Below are 16,179 nucleotides of genomic sequence, written 5' to 3' on the forward strand. Positions count from 1 at the left end.
TGCCAGTGGAAAGGGAATTTCGATTAAGATGAGCCCCGTTCCTCCCACAAGGAAGTAAAGTGTGTGTGTGTGTGTGTGGGGGGGGGTTTTATAACCCATCCATTACAGAAAATGCACACAAACAGGCAGGCAGGCACACAGTGTCGGGTCAGTTTTTCCCGTTAGTGGCATTTATTTGAAACTGGATTATATATATTTTTTTCCCATTCGATTCATAAAGCTCGCTCCAACATAGGCACTGTGAACAGAGAGTACAGAGTCTTCGAATACTCCCAATCATTTAACATAAACTAAATAAAAAAAGAGAATCTTTTTTCAAGCATTTTAGGACCAAAACAGTAATACAAACCAAGTAAGCCTTTATGTTTTCATTTGTTCTAAGTGCTATGTGCAGCTACATGATTTAGATACTGGATTATAGCAACTGAAGCTCCTGCAGGCAATAACACTGTCATATATTTGCATATGTGTGCTTAAGGCAAATCGGGTGCATGCCATAATGTACGAACACGGCATCCGTACAACTGCAGTTAAGACAAACAAAGTGTCTTTTCTTTCTTTTCACATCGGTGAAGTACACAAAACCACAACCACGATCACGACTGTGATGAATACTGTGTGTAAACCATGTGCAGTAGGACAAGCGTTACTTTGGAAATCGGGGGAGACTTGAGCACAGAAGCTACTCAACATTAAGCGTCACTTGCAACAGCTGCCATTTTTCTTTAATTCTCAGTTTGTCGAGTTTTCTTCATATATGCGTGATCAGCCAAAGCTATAAACATTTTTCTTCCTGATGACGATTAAAAGCTCAACATCAGACAGTAATCGCTGTTTCCCATTCCTCCAGTGTTACGATCACGTCTCATTTCACGAACTGTCAAAATTCCCTCCCTTGAGAAGGAATCACGCAAATTTACCCTGGTGAAATGGGACACGATCGTGCTCTCTTTCTTTGACACATTCATTCCTTTATTATGTTATTTTTGCTAACAACACTACAAGCCAGAAGTCTGGGTCCACCCTCCATGCCTTTCACAATTTCAAAGTTAGAGAGACTCTCCGCTTTGTTGGTGTTTATTTCCAGAAACTGCTGTGAATCTTTAAACAGCGGCGATAATGATCGGGGAAGCAAAAACGCAACAAAACTGCACAAAAAAAGGGTTTAACCGTATACTGCACGTAATTTAAATTTAATAAAAATTAGAAATTTAAAACATCCAAATTTAGCAACACTAAGTCTGGAGAAATGTTCAAAAAAATGTTCGAAAATAAACTGACATGAGAAAATGAAATAAATATGTGAATCTGCTGTGATTAAAGCAGGGGGTGTTTTTTTTGATGAAACTCCTATAGAAACATTGACATGCGGTAAAATACACATTACACATGACAACTATTCATGTTCATTTGTTTTAAAGGTCCCCTGAAATGAAAAAAAAGTTTTTTGCTTTTATTATTATTTTGTTAGTGGTCCCCTAAAACTGTATGTGAAGTCTCTTTCCGAAATTCAGCCTTGGTGCAGAATTACAGCCACTTTGATCCGGTCCCATGATGAGACTTCTGAACTTCCGTTTCAGTGTCTGTGGCTTCATTTTTTTACATCCACTCACAGAGCAACTGCAATGCTTGGCATGTTTGGAAGCCATGATGGTCGGTGGAGATAATGTTTTAGGGGAGGGGTGGGAAGTAGCATGAGAAACGGGAGGGAAACTTTCCCTTTATGATGTCATAAGGGGACAAATTCCAGATCAGACCGTCTGAGCTGCCCCTTACGGTGAAGCAGATTGACCAAAGCACTCTTTATACCTATCACCATTTCTACTGACTGCAGGACCATAGACAGGCTAGGGGACCTTGTATATTAATGTTAAATCATCTCACAAAGTGACATTTTCACGATAGGGAACCTTTAAATGTTTTCAATGCTATCTAGTATATTGTGAAAGAGTTGTGTATCATTTTTTTTTTTTTACTTTGAGGGTTGACCTGATCTTCTGGCCTCCAGATCTTTATGCTGCCTTCGCTCAGACAGTGACAAACACCAGCCTAGCCGAGTAAATCAAGTCGGCGAGATACAGCACAAAGTTTAGCGCTGTCAGCACAGCCACGGCCACAAGCTTGTCCCATGGGCAAACTCTGGAAGAGTAGCTACAATCGCTGGGCCGGGTGGAGGTGCCCCCGTGGTTCCTGTCGAACTTGAAAATGGGCCAGATGATGGTGGCGGAGAGGTACATTATGACGGCCATCGTGGCGTACGCGGACAGGAAGCGGGCGAAGGGGAAGGGCAGGCAGCCTGTGCACTCGCCCACGCACAGGACAATGATGACCGCCGACAGGATGAAGCAGATGCAGTAGACAGCCAGGCACCACTTCAGAGCAGCGTGGCTCTCGTAGGACACGGGGTCGCTGATGAAGACGAAGATGACGCAGGCCACGAAGGTCTCGCACACCTTCAGCAGTCCTGGGGCGGTGGCCATGTAGCCGGCCACCTCGCCCGGCCTCGCCTTGGTGATGCTCACCTCGCTCAGGTAAGCCACCGTGGCCAGGCAGGAGAAGGCGGTGGAGACGATGCGGAAGTCTCGCCTCTCCCCCTGACCCTGGCCCTTCAGGAAGTACAGCGGGAACATGATGGACGCTGAGAGGCACAGGAGGGAGGCGTAGCAGGCGAACGTGATGGGGAAGTTCTTCCAGGAGACAGGGATGCGCGCCTGCAGCCCAAACATCTCCACCAGCAGCACCAGCAGCGTACCGGCGAAGCTGAAGCACCAGGAGAAGATGCTCCAGTCTCCGGCGCTTTGGCCCGTCACGTATCCTCCGTGCAGCGCCACGCTGAACGCCACGCAGGCGAAGACCATCGCCAGCACGCGCACCCACAGAAGGGGCGAGGAGTGCATCACGACCAAAGGCATGATGGGAGCGTCTCAGGGCGGCTTTCTCAGGATGAGGGACCGTGTCTGGAGAGACATGAGGAATCAGTCAGTAGAGCACACAGGGAAATGTGTCCTGTACATTTAACCCACCCACCTCGGTGTCACCCTGGCGGTTCGGGGCAACTCTTCTTTTGGATGGTAGTAGCCTAGTGGGTAACACACTCGCCTATGAACCAGAAGACCCAGGTTCAAACTTCACTTACTACCATCGTGTCCCTGAGAAAGACACTTAAACCTAAGTTGCTCAAGGGGGGGACTGTCCCTGTAAATACTGATTGTAAGGACGTCTGGTAAATGCCGTAAATGTAAAAATGTGAATGTTACGAGTCCGCTCTAGGCCACCACTGCCCCTTGTGCAGCAAATTACGTAACTAAGAGCGACCGTCCAATCCCAGACGCTCGTGCTCACGCCTCCCTGGACCCACGGGAGTCTTCTAAAAAAAAAAGGCCTGCCTTGTCTTTGCCAGACGGGCGTGGCATCGCCCCGACCTCCACTCGACCCTGCAGCCCGTCTGTCAACAACCGGAGGAATGGCGAGGCAGCAAACGCTAACAGTTGGCCTGCTCAGCGTTTACAGAGAGAGAGAGAGACATAAACACCGCGGCCCGACCGCGCCTGACATCCATCTGCTGAAATGCAGAGAGGAAGACAGGAAACGGGTGGGGGGGTGGCTGGAGACGGAGCAGCTTTAAAGCGAGGCCTGATAAGGAATTTTATGAAGCGCCACCCCCACCCCCCCAACCAGGCCACGTATTTTAAACACGGTAACGGCGGGAATAGCAGAGCCGTGAGTCACCTCTCCCTCTTCTCTCCCGCCTTTCCTCACCAGCCCTCCCCTGCTCGGGGTGCATGTCACATTTTCCAGCCCTCTGATGCACTCCAGATGTTGCTGCTACCGCGAAACTGTAAAGTTGCACAGGGGTGCCAAACTTGTCCATGCTGCCCCCGTTCCATCTCTCCTTAACGTCGTTCTTGTCCTTTCCCTCGTCATGTGTTGACTTAATTTCTCTCCGCCTCCCATATTCGCCACATTTTCTAGACTAAAGTTTCCAGACGGAATCCATCATCAGCCGACAATGTGATGGGGGCTTTTCTGCTCCAGCCGGCATGGTCCTGGAACCCCCTGCAGAGGGCGCTGGGGAGCCGTCTCACTACAAAGGCCCCGGGACTCCCCTCCATTAGCCAAAAATAGGCACCACACAAGGCCAGCGTCAAAGAGGAAACCGAATTTTTTTATTTTTTTACTAAACTCTCTGCAGACAAGCGTCTCCGGGCGCGGTCCAGGCAAAGGTCAGGAGCCGTGCAATCACATGCAGGCAGGCAGGCACTAAGTGAATTTCACCCTTAATCGGTCAGGAAGCCGTGAGCCATGAGACACAAGACGGGCTCTGTCAGCTGCCAGGGCCGTCGCTGGAGCCGAATGCAGCAGAAGAGGCGGAGGGCATTTTCTGTCCTGTCAAGCGGCAGCTAGAACTCAAATCTCAGCCCAACCCTGTTCCTCACGATGAAAACCTTACATGAAACCTGTAGGCTGCAAGATGATCAGGAGGTGGGCTTCACACAATCACTAAACGAGTGTGTGTGTGTGTGTGTGTGTGTGTGTATATATATATATATTCATTGGGTGAGCAAGATGAGATGAGCAAGTTCCTGATCATCTTCCTACAGGTTTTTATAAACATATAAATGCATTAATTTACCAATTCAACATTACATTAAAAACACATATGACTCTGTCTGTTATGAGTTTATTTGAATAAAATTAAGTAACCTGACCGAATAAGAGTGAAAAAGTCTTTTATTTCTTGTGTAAAGCGCATATAAAGCACGCAACCCAACCAGTCTTGCTAAGATTTATAATAAGTGAGCAGAAAGAATAAGTGACTAGGTAGTTACCTTGTGTTGTGCGGCCGCGGCTGTCGATCCGCTGCGTCTCTCAGGTCTGAGGCGAGTGGGCGCGTCCGGGGGCCCGACTTTTCTACAAGAAAAAAAAGGAGCCTTTCCTCCCTCCACCAGCACCGCCCAGCACGGCCAAATTAGGCAACAAATCTCCTCTCTCCCTGCCTCTCTATTTCACACACACACACACACACACACTCATCATCTGTAACTTCATTAGACTGTAGGAGACCATGCTTTTCCATCACACTGATTCCATCTAAACCGTCCCTCCTAGAATAAATAATACAGACTCTTTAAAAAAATCATTAAATGAAATAAATTTAGCATCAGCTTCATTTGGGTGGTAGTAGCCTAGTTTGTAACACACTCGCCTATGAACCAGAAGACCCAGGTTCAAATCCCACTAACTACCATTGTGTCCCTGAGCAAGACACTTAACCCTGAGTGTCTCCAGGGGGGATTGTCCCTGTAACTACTGATTGTAAGTCGCTCTGGATAAGGACGTCTGATAAATGCTGTAATTGTAAATGTAAATGCATTTGTATCTTGCAATTTATCTTGCAATTTATCTTATTTAATCGTAAACTAACTGAGCTAATATATCTGTTCTATTCTGTACTTTTTATTCTGCTCATTATTATAGAACAGCGATATAAAAAGGCTGATTGTGACAGGATTTTTACAGAACATGCATTAGAAACGAACAGAAATGGTCTGTGAGGCCTGCTGTTGGTTCGGGACTCTGTAATTTAGTCCGTTCCGAACGCATCTGACCGAGGCGTATTTTTAATCGATATTTTTTTGTTGCTAGGCTGCGGAGGCAGTTCCCCTGGAAACCAGATATTTGTTTACCGTGGTGATTCGGTTAGAGTGAAGTGTGACTCAGGAGGGTTTCCGGACAGACGCGGCTCTTACAGCGCAGTGTTTCCCTGCCCGCCCATGTCCACAGAGACCATGGGCAAGCGGCAGACAGCGGGGGAGGGAAAGAATGCGGGGAACCCCCCCCCCCCAAAAAAATTCTTTTACTCCTTTCTAACTCATTTCCTGCTATTCTAGTGGCAACACAGGACCACTTTATCATCTGAAATCATTCTATATTCGGACCATTTTCTTTTCTGCTCATGTATTGTGCTGGCCAGGAAATATGAGAATTAGAATTTTGAGATATACACAATATAGATTTAAAAGAACCATTAGGGCCTTTTGGTCCCATGAACCAGGGAATATTGACCCATGAATAAAATTTTGGTGGATGTGGATTTCCGGTAAAAAAAAACTGCCTTGTGTGCGCAGCTGGGAAGTTGCAGGAATCCGTGTCATCGCAATTCATACTGATAAAACTGGCTTATACTATATTCACCCAATATGACTCATCATTCACTATCGCATTTTTCAGGAACTTGACCCCCAAATGACCCACGGATGTGCACACAGCACATAAATTGGGTGCGTTGATGTTATTAACGCAGTTATGAATATGATTGAAAGAGGATGACCAGCATGGTTCTTACTAATATTCTTTGGTTTTGACTGTAAATGGGTGAAGGTTAATTATAGTTTGTAATCACAATTTATAGAAACCGAATTAGAACTTCTGGTGTCTTCTCCTTGTAAGTCGCTTTGGATAGAAGCATCTGCCAAGTCAAGTCAAGTCAAGTCAAGTCAAGTATAGTTTGTGGTATTCACTGGACCACAAAAACAGAAATGAAACCGGACCTCCGCTATTGCCCAACTAAGCGGTTTAAAGTGATACGCGGGACGGTAGACTTATTCTCTCTAACATCAGAAGGATTCATCCATTTTTCACCACACAGGCCACTTATGTGCATGTTGAGGCCCTTACATTCACAGCATTTACCAGATGCCATTATCCAGAGTGACTTACAATCAGTAGTTACAGGGACAGTCCCCCCTGGAGACACTCAGGGTTAAGTGTCTTGCTCAGGGACACAATGGTAGTAAGTGGGATTTGAACCTGGGTCTTCTGGTTCATAGGCGAGTGTGTTACCCACTAGGCTATTACCACCCTTGTCATCTCAACACTAGACTACTTGGCAGAGTGCCATTGGACCTCTCCAGCTGATCCAGAAGTTCTCCCACTCCACCACATAGCTATCTTCCCCCACTCGTTTAGAGTGGGGGGAGATTCCTGCTCAACTGGCCCCATCATTATTCTGGTTCCTTTACTGCAGAGATGGTGTTCACAGGCCAGCTCCCAGTGAAGCGATATCAGAAAATATTCACTGATAAAGACCTCAGGGTATTTATGTAAGTCGCCCTGGATAAGGTCATCTGCCAAATGCCGTAAAAGCACCAGTCGATGGCCTAGAGAGAGAGGTGAAGTCTATTCCAATGTCAACACCTGAAGGACAGGGAGAGCCTTACATTTCATTGTACAGTACATACATGTTGTATGGTGCAGTGTGCACACCGGAGAACCTTGATACCTGCTGTGGATGAAGAAAAAAAACCCTTCACTGGACCAAGCTATCAACCAGAACAGCTGACACTGTCCCACAAATCCAACTGCAGGTGACGATTTTCACAGAGCTCGGTTTCATGGCCATTTTAAAGGACCAGCGGTGTTGATGTAAAGCAGTAGCAGCAGACTTTCATTTAAGTTCTTCATCCTGGTTCATTTATCAAGAGTCTATGCAGTCTATGCAGGCAGTGGTGGCCTAGCGGTTAAGGAAGCGGCCTCATAATCAAAAGGTTGCCGGTTCGAATCCCGATCCGCCAAGGTGCCACTGAGGTGCCACTGAGCAAAGCACCGTCCCCACACGCTGCTCCCCGGGCGCTGGTCATGGCTGCCCACTGCTCACTCAGGGTGATGGGTTAAATGCAGAGGACAAATTTCACTGTGTGCACCATGTGCTGTGTTGCTGTGTATCACATGTGACAATCACTTCCCTTTATTATTTTATTATTATTATGCATTCGGTGATCAAGATCCATCCATTTGTCCAATATTCCTACTGAAGTAACATATGTTACGTATGTAACGTAAGTACATCAGTACTTCAGTACAGTTCAGGGTGGTAGTAGCCTAGTCGGTAACACACTTGCCTATGAACCAGAAGTCCCAGGTTCAAATCCCACTTACTACCATTGTGTCCCTGAGAAAGACACTTAACCCTGAGTGTCTCCAGAGGGACTGTCCCTGTTACTACTGATTGTAAGGCGCTCTGGATAGGGGGGTCTGGTAAATGCTGCAAATGTATGTACGAGGGATAAAAGTTAGGGATGAGGACGGAGGGATAAGAGGCAAAGTCCTGCTCTGTAGTCCTGTACCAGGTACCACAGCAGTCAGGCTGTGAGTTTCTGCACCTTTCTGGAGGATTATGTACAATGTGTACACCTCCACCTACTGGTGAAACTGGTACACTGCAAGGGGCCGTCATTTGCTTGGATTTTGGTGAGGTGAAAAGTCCTAGTGAAGTGATTGTCATGCCCAGTATTTAACCATCACACTTAGTGATCAGTGGGCAGCCATTGAAAAGCATCCGGGGAGCAGTGTGTGGGGATGGTACCTTAATAGTGGGGACCTCAGTGGCACCTTGGCGGTTCGGGATTTCTGCACATGAGCAACGTTTTTGCATTTTTTCATTGTCTCATTGCATTTCATTTTTTTTTTCATTGTGAATGAACACGTCCTTGTGTCTGTGATGTCGTGTCCTAGAAAATCTCTTACCAACTCTGACAAGAAGAAAAATGCACTCACATTTATATATATATTTCAGAAAAGGAAATTATACATTATTTGATCCCAAACATAGATGCAAAATTAAGCACCATGCAAGAAACAAAACTTTCATAATTTTAAGGCCACAAGTCTTTAATCCAGACTGATGAATTTGGTAGCAGTCCTCATGCTCATACAATGCACAACATTGTTTTTGAAACATCTAAATATGTCTTCTTATCCTGCACATTCCCATCTATTTTCACGTAGTGCAAATACATTCAACATTTGAAAAAGAACTGTGTAGAAGTCCACTTGGAGGGAGATCACATCACCAGAACACCTTCTCTCTGGTTTGGCAACGTGAAGCTCTCTCTATGCTCTGACACCACGTAGCCATCCTGATCCAGCACAATGAACCTTTCCTGGTCCCGAGTCACCCCATCCACCTCGGAATAGGCAGGGTGGCCCGAGCCCCGCCTAAATTTCATGGCTGGCCAGCGAGAGGGGCGTCGCTACAAGACAGAAAGAGCGCGAGGAATCAAGGAGAAGCGGGCGCTTGACTGCTCTGGTATCTGTGGCTGCATTTTCCTGTCCACTGCTCACCTCGATGAAGAAGAGGCTGGCGGAGGACGTGGGGTGGTGATACACGTAGACGGTGACCAGCACAGCGCCTGCCATGAACAGCATAGCCAGGAGGATCCCCACCAGCAGGCCTGTCTGTACGTGCTCCTCACTTCCATCCTGTGTGTCCTGCATGGCTAGAGTCATGAGAAAATTTGTGTTGAAGATTGACAATATACTATACAATATATATATAATGTTGTGTTATCTGTATGTTGTTCCTGCACAGCCTTTGTTGTTGGTGTAGAATTATTTCTGACACCCAGAAGATAAACTTGTTTTAACAAAACAAAGTTTAAAAGGGGGAGGAGCCTGTGGGTATGATTGACAGCTGTGCGACACCCAATTTCCTCATTCTAGATCATTTAAACCCTTCCTATCAGTTCCTGTCAATACACTTGAATACTTACACCCCTCTTTGGCCACGTGTAGCGCACCTTTTGTGTCATCTGTACAAGAAGAAACCATTTGAAACACTACATCACAGCACACTACATACCAAACATAGTATTGCTATGTTCATTTTATCAAAATGATAATGCTGCAACAACACTGTGGCAAGGAATGAACCCTCACTTGCATCACTGCGCGGTTTGTGGCTGGTGGAGGTGGTTATGCTGGTGGCAGTTGTGGACACAGAGGTAGACAGGGTGATGCCTTTCTTCACTGTGGTCCTAGCCACAGTCGCTGAGATCTGGGTAGTATTCAGTGTGGTGCTGGTACCACAACTGTGGTTCTTGGCCTGGAAAATAATAGGACCAATGTTACATTTTCAGATTTCACCAGAAGCCCTTTCGCTTCATCCACAAACAGGTTTGGATGTGGGTTCCAAGTAGAACCCATAAGTGGTTGATGATGGGTTTCAATGGGTTACAAATGAGGCCTATTTGGACCCTTCAACATTAACCAAAATCGGCCTGCCCACATATGACCCTAAATGAAGAACGTGGGAGGGGCTTACAGCTAACATGGACATGGAGATTATTCACAGGGTATTATAATTGTGTTAGCACCTCTCCAGAACATCCACTGTCTACCCAGTCCTGCCGATTGCGGTCAAAACCACTGGAACATCTGCTCAAAGACAAAAAAGAAGAATATCAATTGCATAAAAAGTAATATAGGTAACTGTGTAACCATAACTGATGCTGTTTTTTATCCTTTCAATTAGGGCTGGGTGGTATGACCAAAAAAATGATATTCTGATAGCTAAATTGAAATTCACAATATATTTCTATAAACTACTGTATAAATGCTATATTCAGCCATTATTTGCATAAATGGACACTGATATAATTAATTTAGGTTGACCTTAGATCTGCAGTTGTGGAGAAGTGGCTCACATTTGTTAACTGGTCCACAACCTTTTCTCTCACTGCTATTTTTTAAGCTATATTGCGGTGCACAATGTATTTCTCAATATCACTGAAATTTTCAACCCTGGTTCTACTTTCACAGGGAGCAGGCAGTTGATTCTTTAAGTTCTTATGAGATTTTTGAACCCACTATACTAATTGGAATATTTTAGCGATATCCAAGCCACTGACAAATAACAGAACCAGTGTGGTACCAGAATGGAACCGCAATTTTTCCAGTTGTTTCCTGTCATGTGGTAAAGAAAATGTGAAGAAAATGCGAAGAAAAAGAAAAAAACAACAATGTTTATGTGCACATAGTGTACAGTCTAATACTCTGATGGACTTGACAGCAGTATGAACACGTCAGATTCTCAATTTTGTGCACAAAAAAAAATCTGAAAAAAGGCTCCGGCTAGTGCGCCAACATCGGGAAAATTCTAAAAACCCGTCTATACTCAATTTTTAGGGAAAAAAGGACGTCTGGTCACCCTAACTTCGTCCAAAAATCACGTGGCGGATTCACGTATCTTCCTGTACCAGACACGCATGCAGCAGGAGAGTTTTTGTGGTTGGGCGAAGCAAAGTAAAAGGAGTGAAATATCAATGCTGCTAGGATTTACACGTGATGTTCATGATATAGTGACGTGGAAGAAATCGCACCACATCGAGTATATTCGATATATCGCCCACCCCTACTTTCAGTACCTTTGCAGACGGTGGCACCAGACACAGTTGAAGCCAATCTGAGAGTGGAGGCACGTCTCACAGCTGGAGAACTGGTGACAGGCTACAGAGGTAGAAAGTACAGATTGGGTATTATTTTTTACGCTGGGCATCTACACAATCTGCAACAATCAATAAAAAATCTAAAACAGAGTCATCTTAACAGCTACATAAAAGTAGAAACCCTGGTACAATAATTCTTAGCCCTTTCCATGAAACAGGCAACACAGCCTAAACTAGCAAAGTTCTTGTTTTCAAATGTTGTATATGAATCTGAAGCTCAGCTTCTTCTCTTCTCTTCTCTTCAAGACTTTCTACTCTGCAGAAACGAAAGCTCAAGATACCAGGCCCTTCATTTTTACAGTAAGTCATCTTTAAATGCACTGGTTCATCTTCACAGACTGTGACCTACTAGGAAGAGGCAACATCTCAACAGCAGTGGAACTGGAGATTTTGGACTTCGGCAGATCAACCCTGTGATATTCATAGATGGTTCTTCTGCGGACATCTATTGCACAAGAGACAAATTTAGGCATTTAAAACAAACAAAATACTGCAAAAAGACAGGATATCGGATAGATGTTGGACTCTCACTTGGTATCTGCTGAATCTTGTGGAGCACAACAAAGGCATCCGACAAGCCGACTTTCACAGGATGATTGAGAGTGCTGATTTCACTGATGTCAACCGGGATCTGAAAATTTGGACACAACCCATGTATTTCAGGATGTACTCATCTTATTTCCCTAGAGAAGGTTCAACAGAGAGAGGAGTGTCACCTGCTTGTAGGCAAATATTATCCTTCCATCACTGTGCAGGGCGGCCTGGAAGGTGAAGCTGCCGAGATCGAATTCATCTTGGAGATGAATGTGGTCCCACTGCACCACCAGAGCAGTTCCTGACAAGAAAGGTTCAGATTTGAAAGGTTCAGATCAAGGAACAAACCTGAAGAAATTAGTGAATAAATGTGAAACTCTTTTCTACTTGTCCGTTGAGAAATGGTCATCAGACTGCAATCCAATCAAACATCTACAGTATAGTTTTGACCTACCGCACTGACAGTATCTCTACTACCATGAAAACATCTACTGAGAGTGCATTTTTTGTGGGAAGGGTATGAATCTCTGAAATGAGTCGAGCCATGGGACTCCTGGTTTGTACTAGAAGATACTCAGTTCTCACCATTGTCAGAGTACACAACTGTGGAGTTCATTGAGACGCTGGGGTTGAAGTTTGCCATGAGAGGAGCTATATACTGTGTTGCTGTCAGCATCCTGTGGACGATATCTCCCATGTAGATGAAACCTGCGCAGGAAAATCCAAAACACTGATCAGTGTTCTCCAGACACCTCTCAGTTCCAAAGAAAAAGTGAGGAGTGCAACTCTACCTCCTGTTGTTACAGTGATCTCTCGTACCACATGACCGTAGAAAGGAAACTCGAAGGACAAATGCACACTCTGCCGGAGAAAAAGCAGCGATTTCATGAACGTGTTTCACCATTTTTTTTTAAAGGTTCGATGAGGAGCAGTGGACTTTATCAGGCCCTTACTGTAGTCTGTCTGTGGGTGTTGGAGAGCACCCCATTGATCTTGCCTTTGGACATCTGCTCAATGTTCACCCACAAGACTTTGCTAGCAGCATCTAAGGGTCCATGTACTTTGGAGATATAATAGCTGTGATCCATATCTCTCTGTAAAAAGAACATGATGCTTTTTAAGCATTTTATGTTACATTATGTCAGTAATAGGGGTGCCATATGTACTGTTTCACTGTTAAAAAGCCACAAGAGCCATAATTTGTATATTTTCCCTCTGTTTACCTCAATCTGAGAGATTTTGTCATGGTTTCCATCAGTCACTACATCAGAGAAATGCTCCAGTCTGACCCTCTTTGGTTCCTGGTACTGATCCTGCTCACTCCAGCTGGCAGAGGGCTCAGGCACGACCCCTAAAAATTGATTTCAGATTTAAAAACAATGTGTAATTTGTTAAATTGACCTGGACCAATAAATGTCAAAAATCCTGCATTAATAATTCACGGAACAAAAGTTTAAACTGAGAAAATGTGAAATTTTAAGGCAAAAATATGCTGATTCAGAATTTCATGGTGTCAACAAATCCCAAAAAAGTTAGGACAAGGCCATTTTCACCACTGTGTGGCATCTCCCCTTCTTCTTACAACACTCAACATCGTCTGGGGACCGAGGAGACCAGTTTCTCAAGTTTAGAAATAGGAATGCTCTCCCATTCTTGTCTAATACAGGCCTCTAACTGTTCAGTCGTCTTGGGCCTACTTTGTCTCACCTTCCTCTTTATGATGCGCCAAATGTTCTCTGTAGGTGAAAGATCTGGACTGCAGACTGGTCATTTCAGTACCCGGATCCTTCTCCTACACAGTCCATGATGTTGTGATTGATGCAGAATGTGGTCTGGCATTATCTTGTTGAAAAGTGCAGGGTCTTCCCTGAAAGAGATGACGTCTGGATGGGAGCATATGTTGTTCTAGAACCTGAATATATATTTCTGCATTGATGGGGCCTTTCCAGACATGCAAGCTGCCCATGCCACCCGCACTCGTGCAACCCCATACCATCAGAGATGCAGGCTTTTGAATTTAGCATTGATAACAACTTGGGTTGTCCTTGTCCTCTTTGGTCCGGATGACATGGCGTCCCAGATTTCCAAAAATAACTTCGAGTCGTGACTCGTCTGACCACAGAACAGTCTTCCATTTTGCCACACTCCATTTTAAATGATCCCTGGCCCAGTGAAAACGCCTGAGCTTAGAAGAGCTTCTTTGCACTGTACAGTTTCAGCTGGCAACGGCAGATGGCATGGTGGATTGTGTTCACTGACAATGGTTTCTGGAAGTATTGCTGAGCCCATTCTGTGATTTCCTTTACAGTATCATTCCTGGTTTGTGGTGCAGTGTCGTTTAAGGGCCCGGAGATCACGGGCATCCAGTGTGGTTTTACGGCCTTGACCCTTACGCACAGAGATTGTTCCAGATTCTCTGAATCTTCGGATTATGTTATGCACACTTGATGATAATAGATGCAAAGTCTTTGCAGTTTTTCAATGGGTAACACCTTCTTGATATTGCTCCACTATCTTTCTACATTGTGGGAATTGGTGATCTTGGAGAAGCTCTTTTTATACCCAATCATTTTGCCAATTGACCTAATTAGTGTGAATTGGTCTTCCAGTTCTTCATTATGCTCAAATGTACTTTTGTACACAAATGTACTCTTATTGCTACTTGTCCCAACTTTTTGGGGATTTGTTGACACCATGAAATTTTGAATCAACATATTTTTCCTTTAAAATGATACATTTACTTGGATTAAACGTTTGATCTGTCATCTACGTTCTATTACAAATAAAATATTGACATTTGCCATCTCCACATCATTGCATTCAGCTTTTATTCACAATTTGTTTAGTGTCCCAAATTTTCTGGAATCCGGTTTGTACTTCAGATGAAGCTGCCGAAATCATACATTTTAAAACATTATCCCATGTGTTCCATTACAGAATCGACAACAGAGTGAATACAAAGATTGTATTCATAGTTGGGGTCCTAGTGAACCGGAATTGATCTCTTCATCGATGATAACTTGATAGCACGTTGTAAGTCGCTCTGGATGAGGGCGTCTTCCAAATGCCATAAATGTAAATGTAAATATAAATGTTTTAAGTGCAACAAGAAAAAACATGTATCTTAAAACGTCTGAAGCCCATGTTCTGCGAAGGCACAAATAGTTTCAAGAACTCAAATAATCTCGGAATCCAAACACACGCCTGCGGAGTTTTTTTTTTGAGGGAATGTGAAAACATGCCTGGCATTCCACACACTGGCCATTACGCAGGAGAGTGAGGCTCAGTGCTGCTGTTTTGTCTGTGAGGTCAGAACAAGTCCACGTGACTGTGGGCTGATGATTATTTCACATACGTAAATACTAAAAAGAATAAAAAGGACCCATTCACTGAAGAAGTGTGGAAGGAATTTCCGGTCCTCGGGAGAGGAGGGCCGTTCCTCCAGACAGAACAGCTGTCAATTACCTGCGATGTTTTTCCTCCACCTCCACGCTCTCGCTCCGTCAGAGATTTAGCACAAACATGTAAAAGTGCATTTCATGTGACAGAAAGGGCCAAAAATCTCTCACTGTTCCGTAGTTCATCACAAAAAAAAAAACAAAAAAACAATACGTAAACCATTATGATGTATCTTTAGTGACCTTTCTGTAATAAATAGTACAAGCAGGAAAAAAAATATCTTGATGAAAATATATTGTGTATATATTCCTCAAAATGTTTCCATTTTTAAACATAAATGAAATAATAAATGCTTTAAAATATATATATTTTAACCCATGTCCATTGACAGTGTGTTAACTCACCAGGTGGTGATGTCAGATGCTCTGTGGTCATTCTAAACAGGGGAACCATGAGTATTCCGACAATCACGTTTAACGGTGCCATTCTAACCACGTGCGTACGGAGCATCCTCCTCTTCCACACACCCGGCGTGCTGAAGCGTCTCGTGTGGGAACTCTCTGTTCCGCTCTCATGGATCTCTCGAATAAAAAGAAGAACAGTCACTTCCCAAAAATGGCCATCCGAAGCGAATCCGGCTTGGAAGAAATCTCCTTAGGAAGACCGGGTAGAGTGCACGGGACCGTCTTCATGCTTCATGGTCTCTCGTTGGTGGCAGAATGCCCTAGATGCCGCTTCTCCAGCTGCAGCCCACTCCTGTTTACAGAGATGACATCTCCAAACCATCTCCTGGTTGCATGTTATCCACTTTATCCTGCATGCGAGGACAATGTGAACAGTTTATTCCCTCAGGGGAATAGCTGCTCCACGCCTGCACACAAAATTTATTTCACTGGCAGGGAAATTCATGTCAAAAATGCGAAGTATTCTTTGCCAAGCCCCGGTGTCTGGCCGTGTCTGA

At 44.5% G+C, this 16,179-nt stretch overlaps 2 protein-coding genes across 2 annotated transcripts; both read right to left on the reverse strand.

Annotated features, from left to right (window-relative positions):
- Positions 1-1,773: 1,773 nt before the first annotated feature.
- LOC114788919 (myeloid-associated differentiation marker homolog) lies at positions 1,774-4,890 on the reverse strand. The gene is made up of 2 exons (XM_028977868.1): positions 4,830-4,890; positions 1,774-2,957 (listed from the first exon to the last, which is right to left on the reverse strand). The coding sequence occupies exon 2, from the start codon at positions 2,910-2,912 to the stop codon at positions 2,028-2,030; it is 885 nt and encodes a 294-aa protein (XP_028833701.1). The 5' UTR covers positions 2,913-2,957; positions 4,830-4,890; the 3' UTR covers positions 1,774-2,027.
- Positions 4,891-8,653: 3,763 nt separating this feature from the next.
- Positions 8,654-16,027, reverse strand: plxdc2a (plexin domain containing 2a). Its single transcript, XM_028977579.1, has 14 exons — positions 15,623-16,027; positions 13,043-13,170; positions 12,773-12,913; positions 12,611-12,680; positions 12,405-12,527; positions 12,002-12,120; positions 11,817-11,916; positions 11,635-11,730; positions 11,205-11,286; positions 10,155-10,215; positions 9,718-9,883; positions 9,552-9,590; positions 9,124-9,278; positions 8,654-9,032 (listed from the first exon to the last, which is right to left on the reverse strand). Exons 1-14 carry the CDS (start codon positions 15,726-15,728, stop codon positions 8,844-8,846), a joined length of 1,575 nt encoding a protein of 524 aa, XP_028833412.1. The 5' UTR covers positions 15,729-16,027; the 3' UTR covers positions 8,654-8,843.
- Between the last annotated feature and the right edge of the window lie 152 nt (positions 16,028-16,179).

This window comes from Denticeps clupeoides, chromosome 4, assembly GCF_900700375.1.
Source record: "Denticeps clupeoides chromosome 4, fDenClu1.1, whole genome shotgun sequence".
Lineage (NCBI taxonomy): Eukaryota > Metazoa > Chordata > Actinopteri > Clupeiformes > Denticipitidae > Denticeps > Denticeps clupeoides.

What these genes read in the sequence shown, in the direction of transcription:
- LOC114788919 (XM_028977868.1), bottom strand. Translation starts at nt 2,912, where the DNA reads ATGCCTTTGGTCGTGATGCACTCCTCGCCCCTTCTGTGGGTGCGCGTG.
- plxdc2a (XM_028977579.1), bottom strand. Translation starts at nt 15,728, where the DNA reads ATGCTCCGTACGCACGTGGTTAGAATGGCACCGTTAAACGTGATTGTC. An exon ending in CAAGATTCAGCAGATACCAA is followed by an intron (nt 11,731 to 11,816) that starts GTGAGAGTCCAA and finishes CTTGTGCAATAG; the next exon opens with ATGTCCGCAGAAGAACCATC. An exon ending in CAAACCGCGCAGTGATGCAA is followed by an intron (nt 9,591 to 9,717) that starts GTGAGGGTTCAT and finishes CTTCTTGTACAG; the next exon opens with ATGACACAAAAGGTGCGCTA.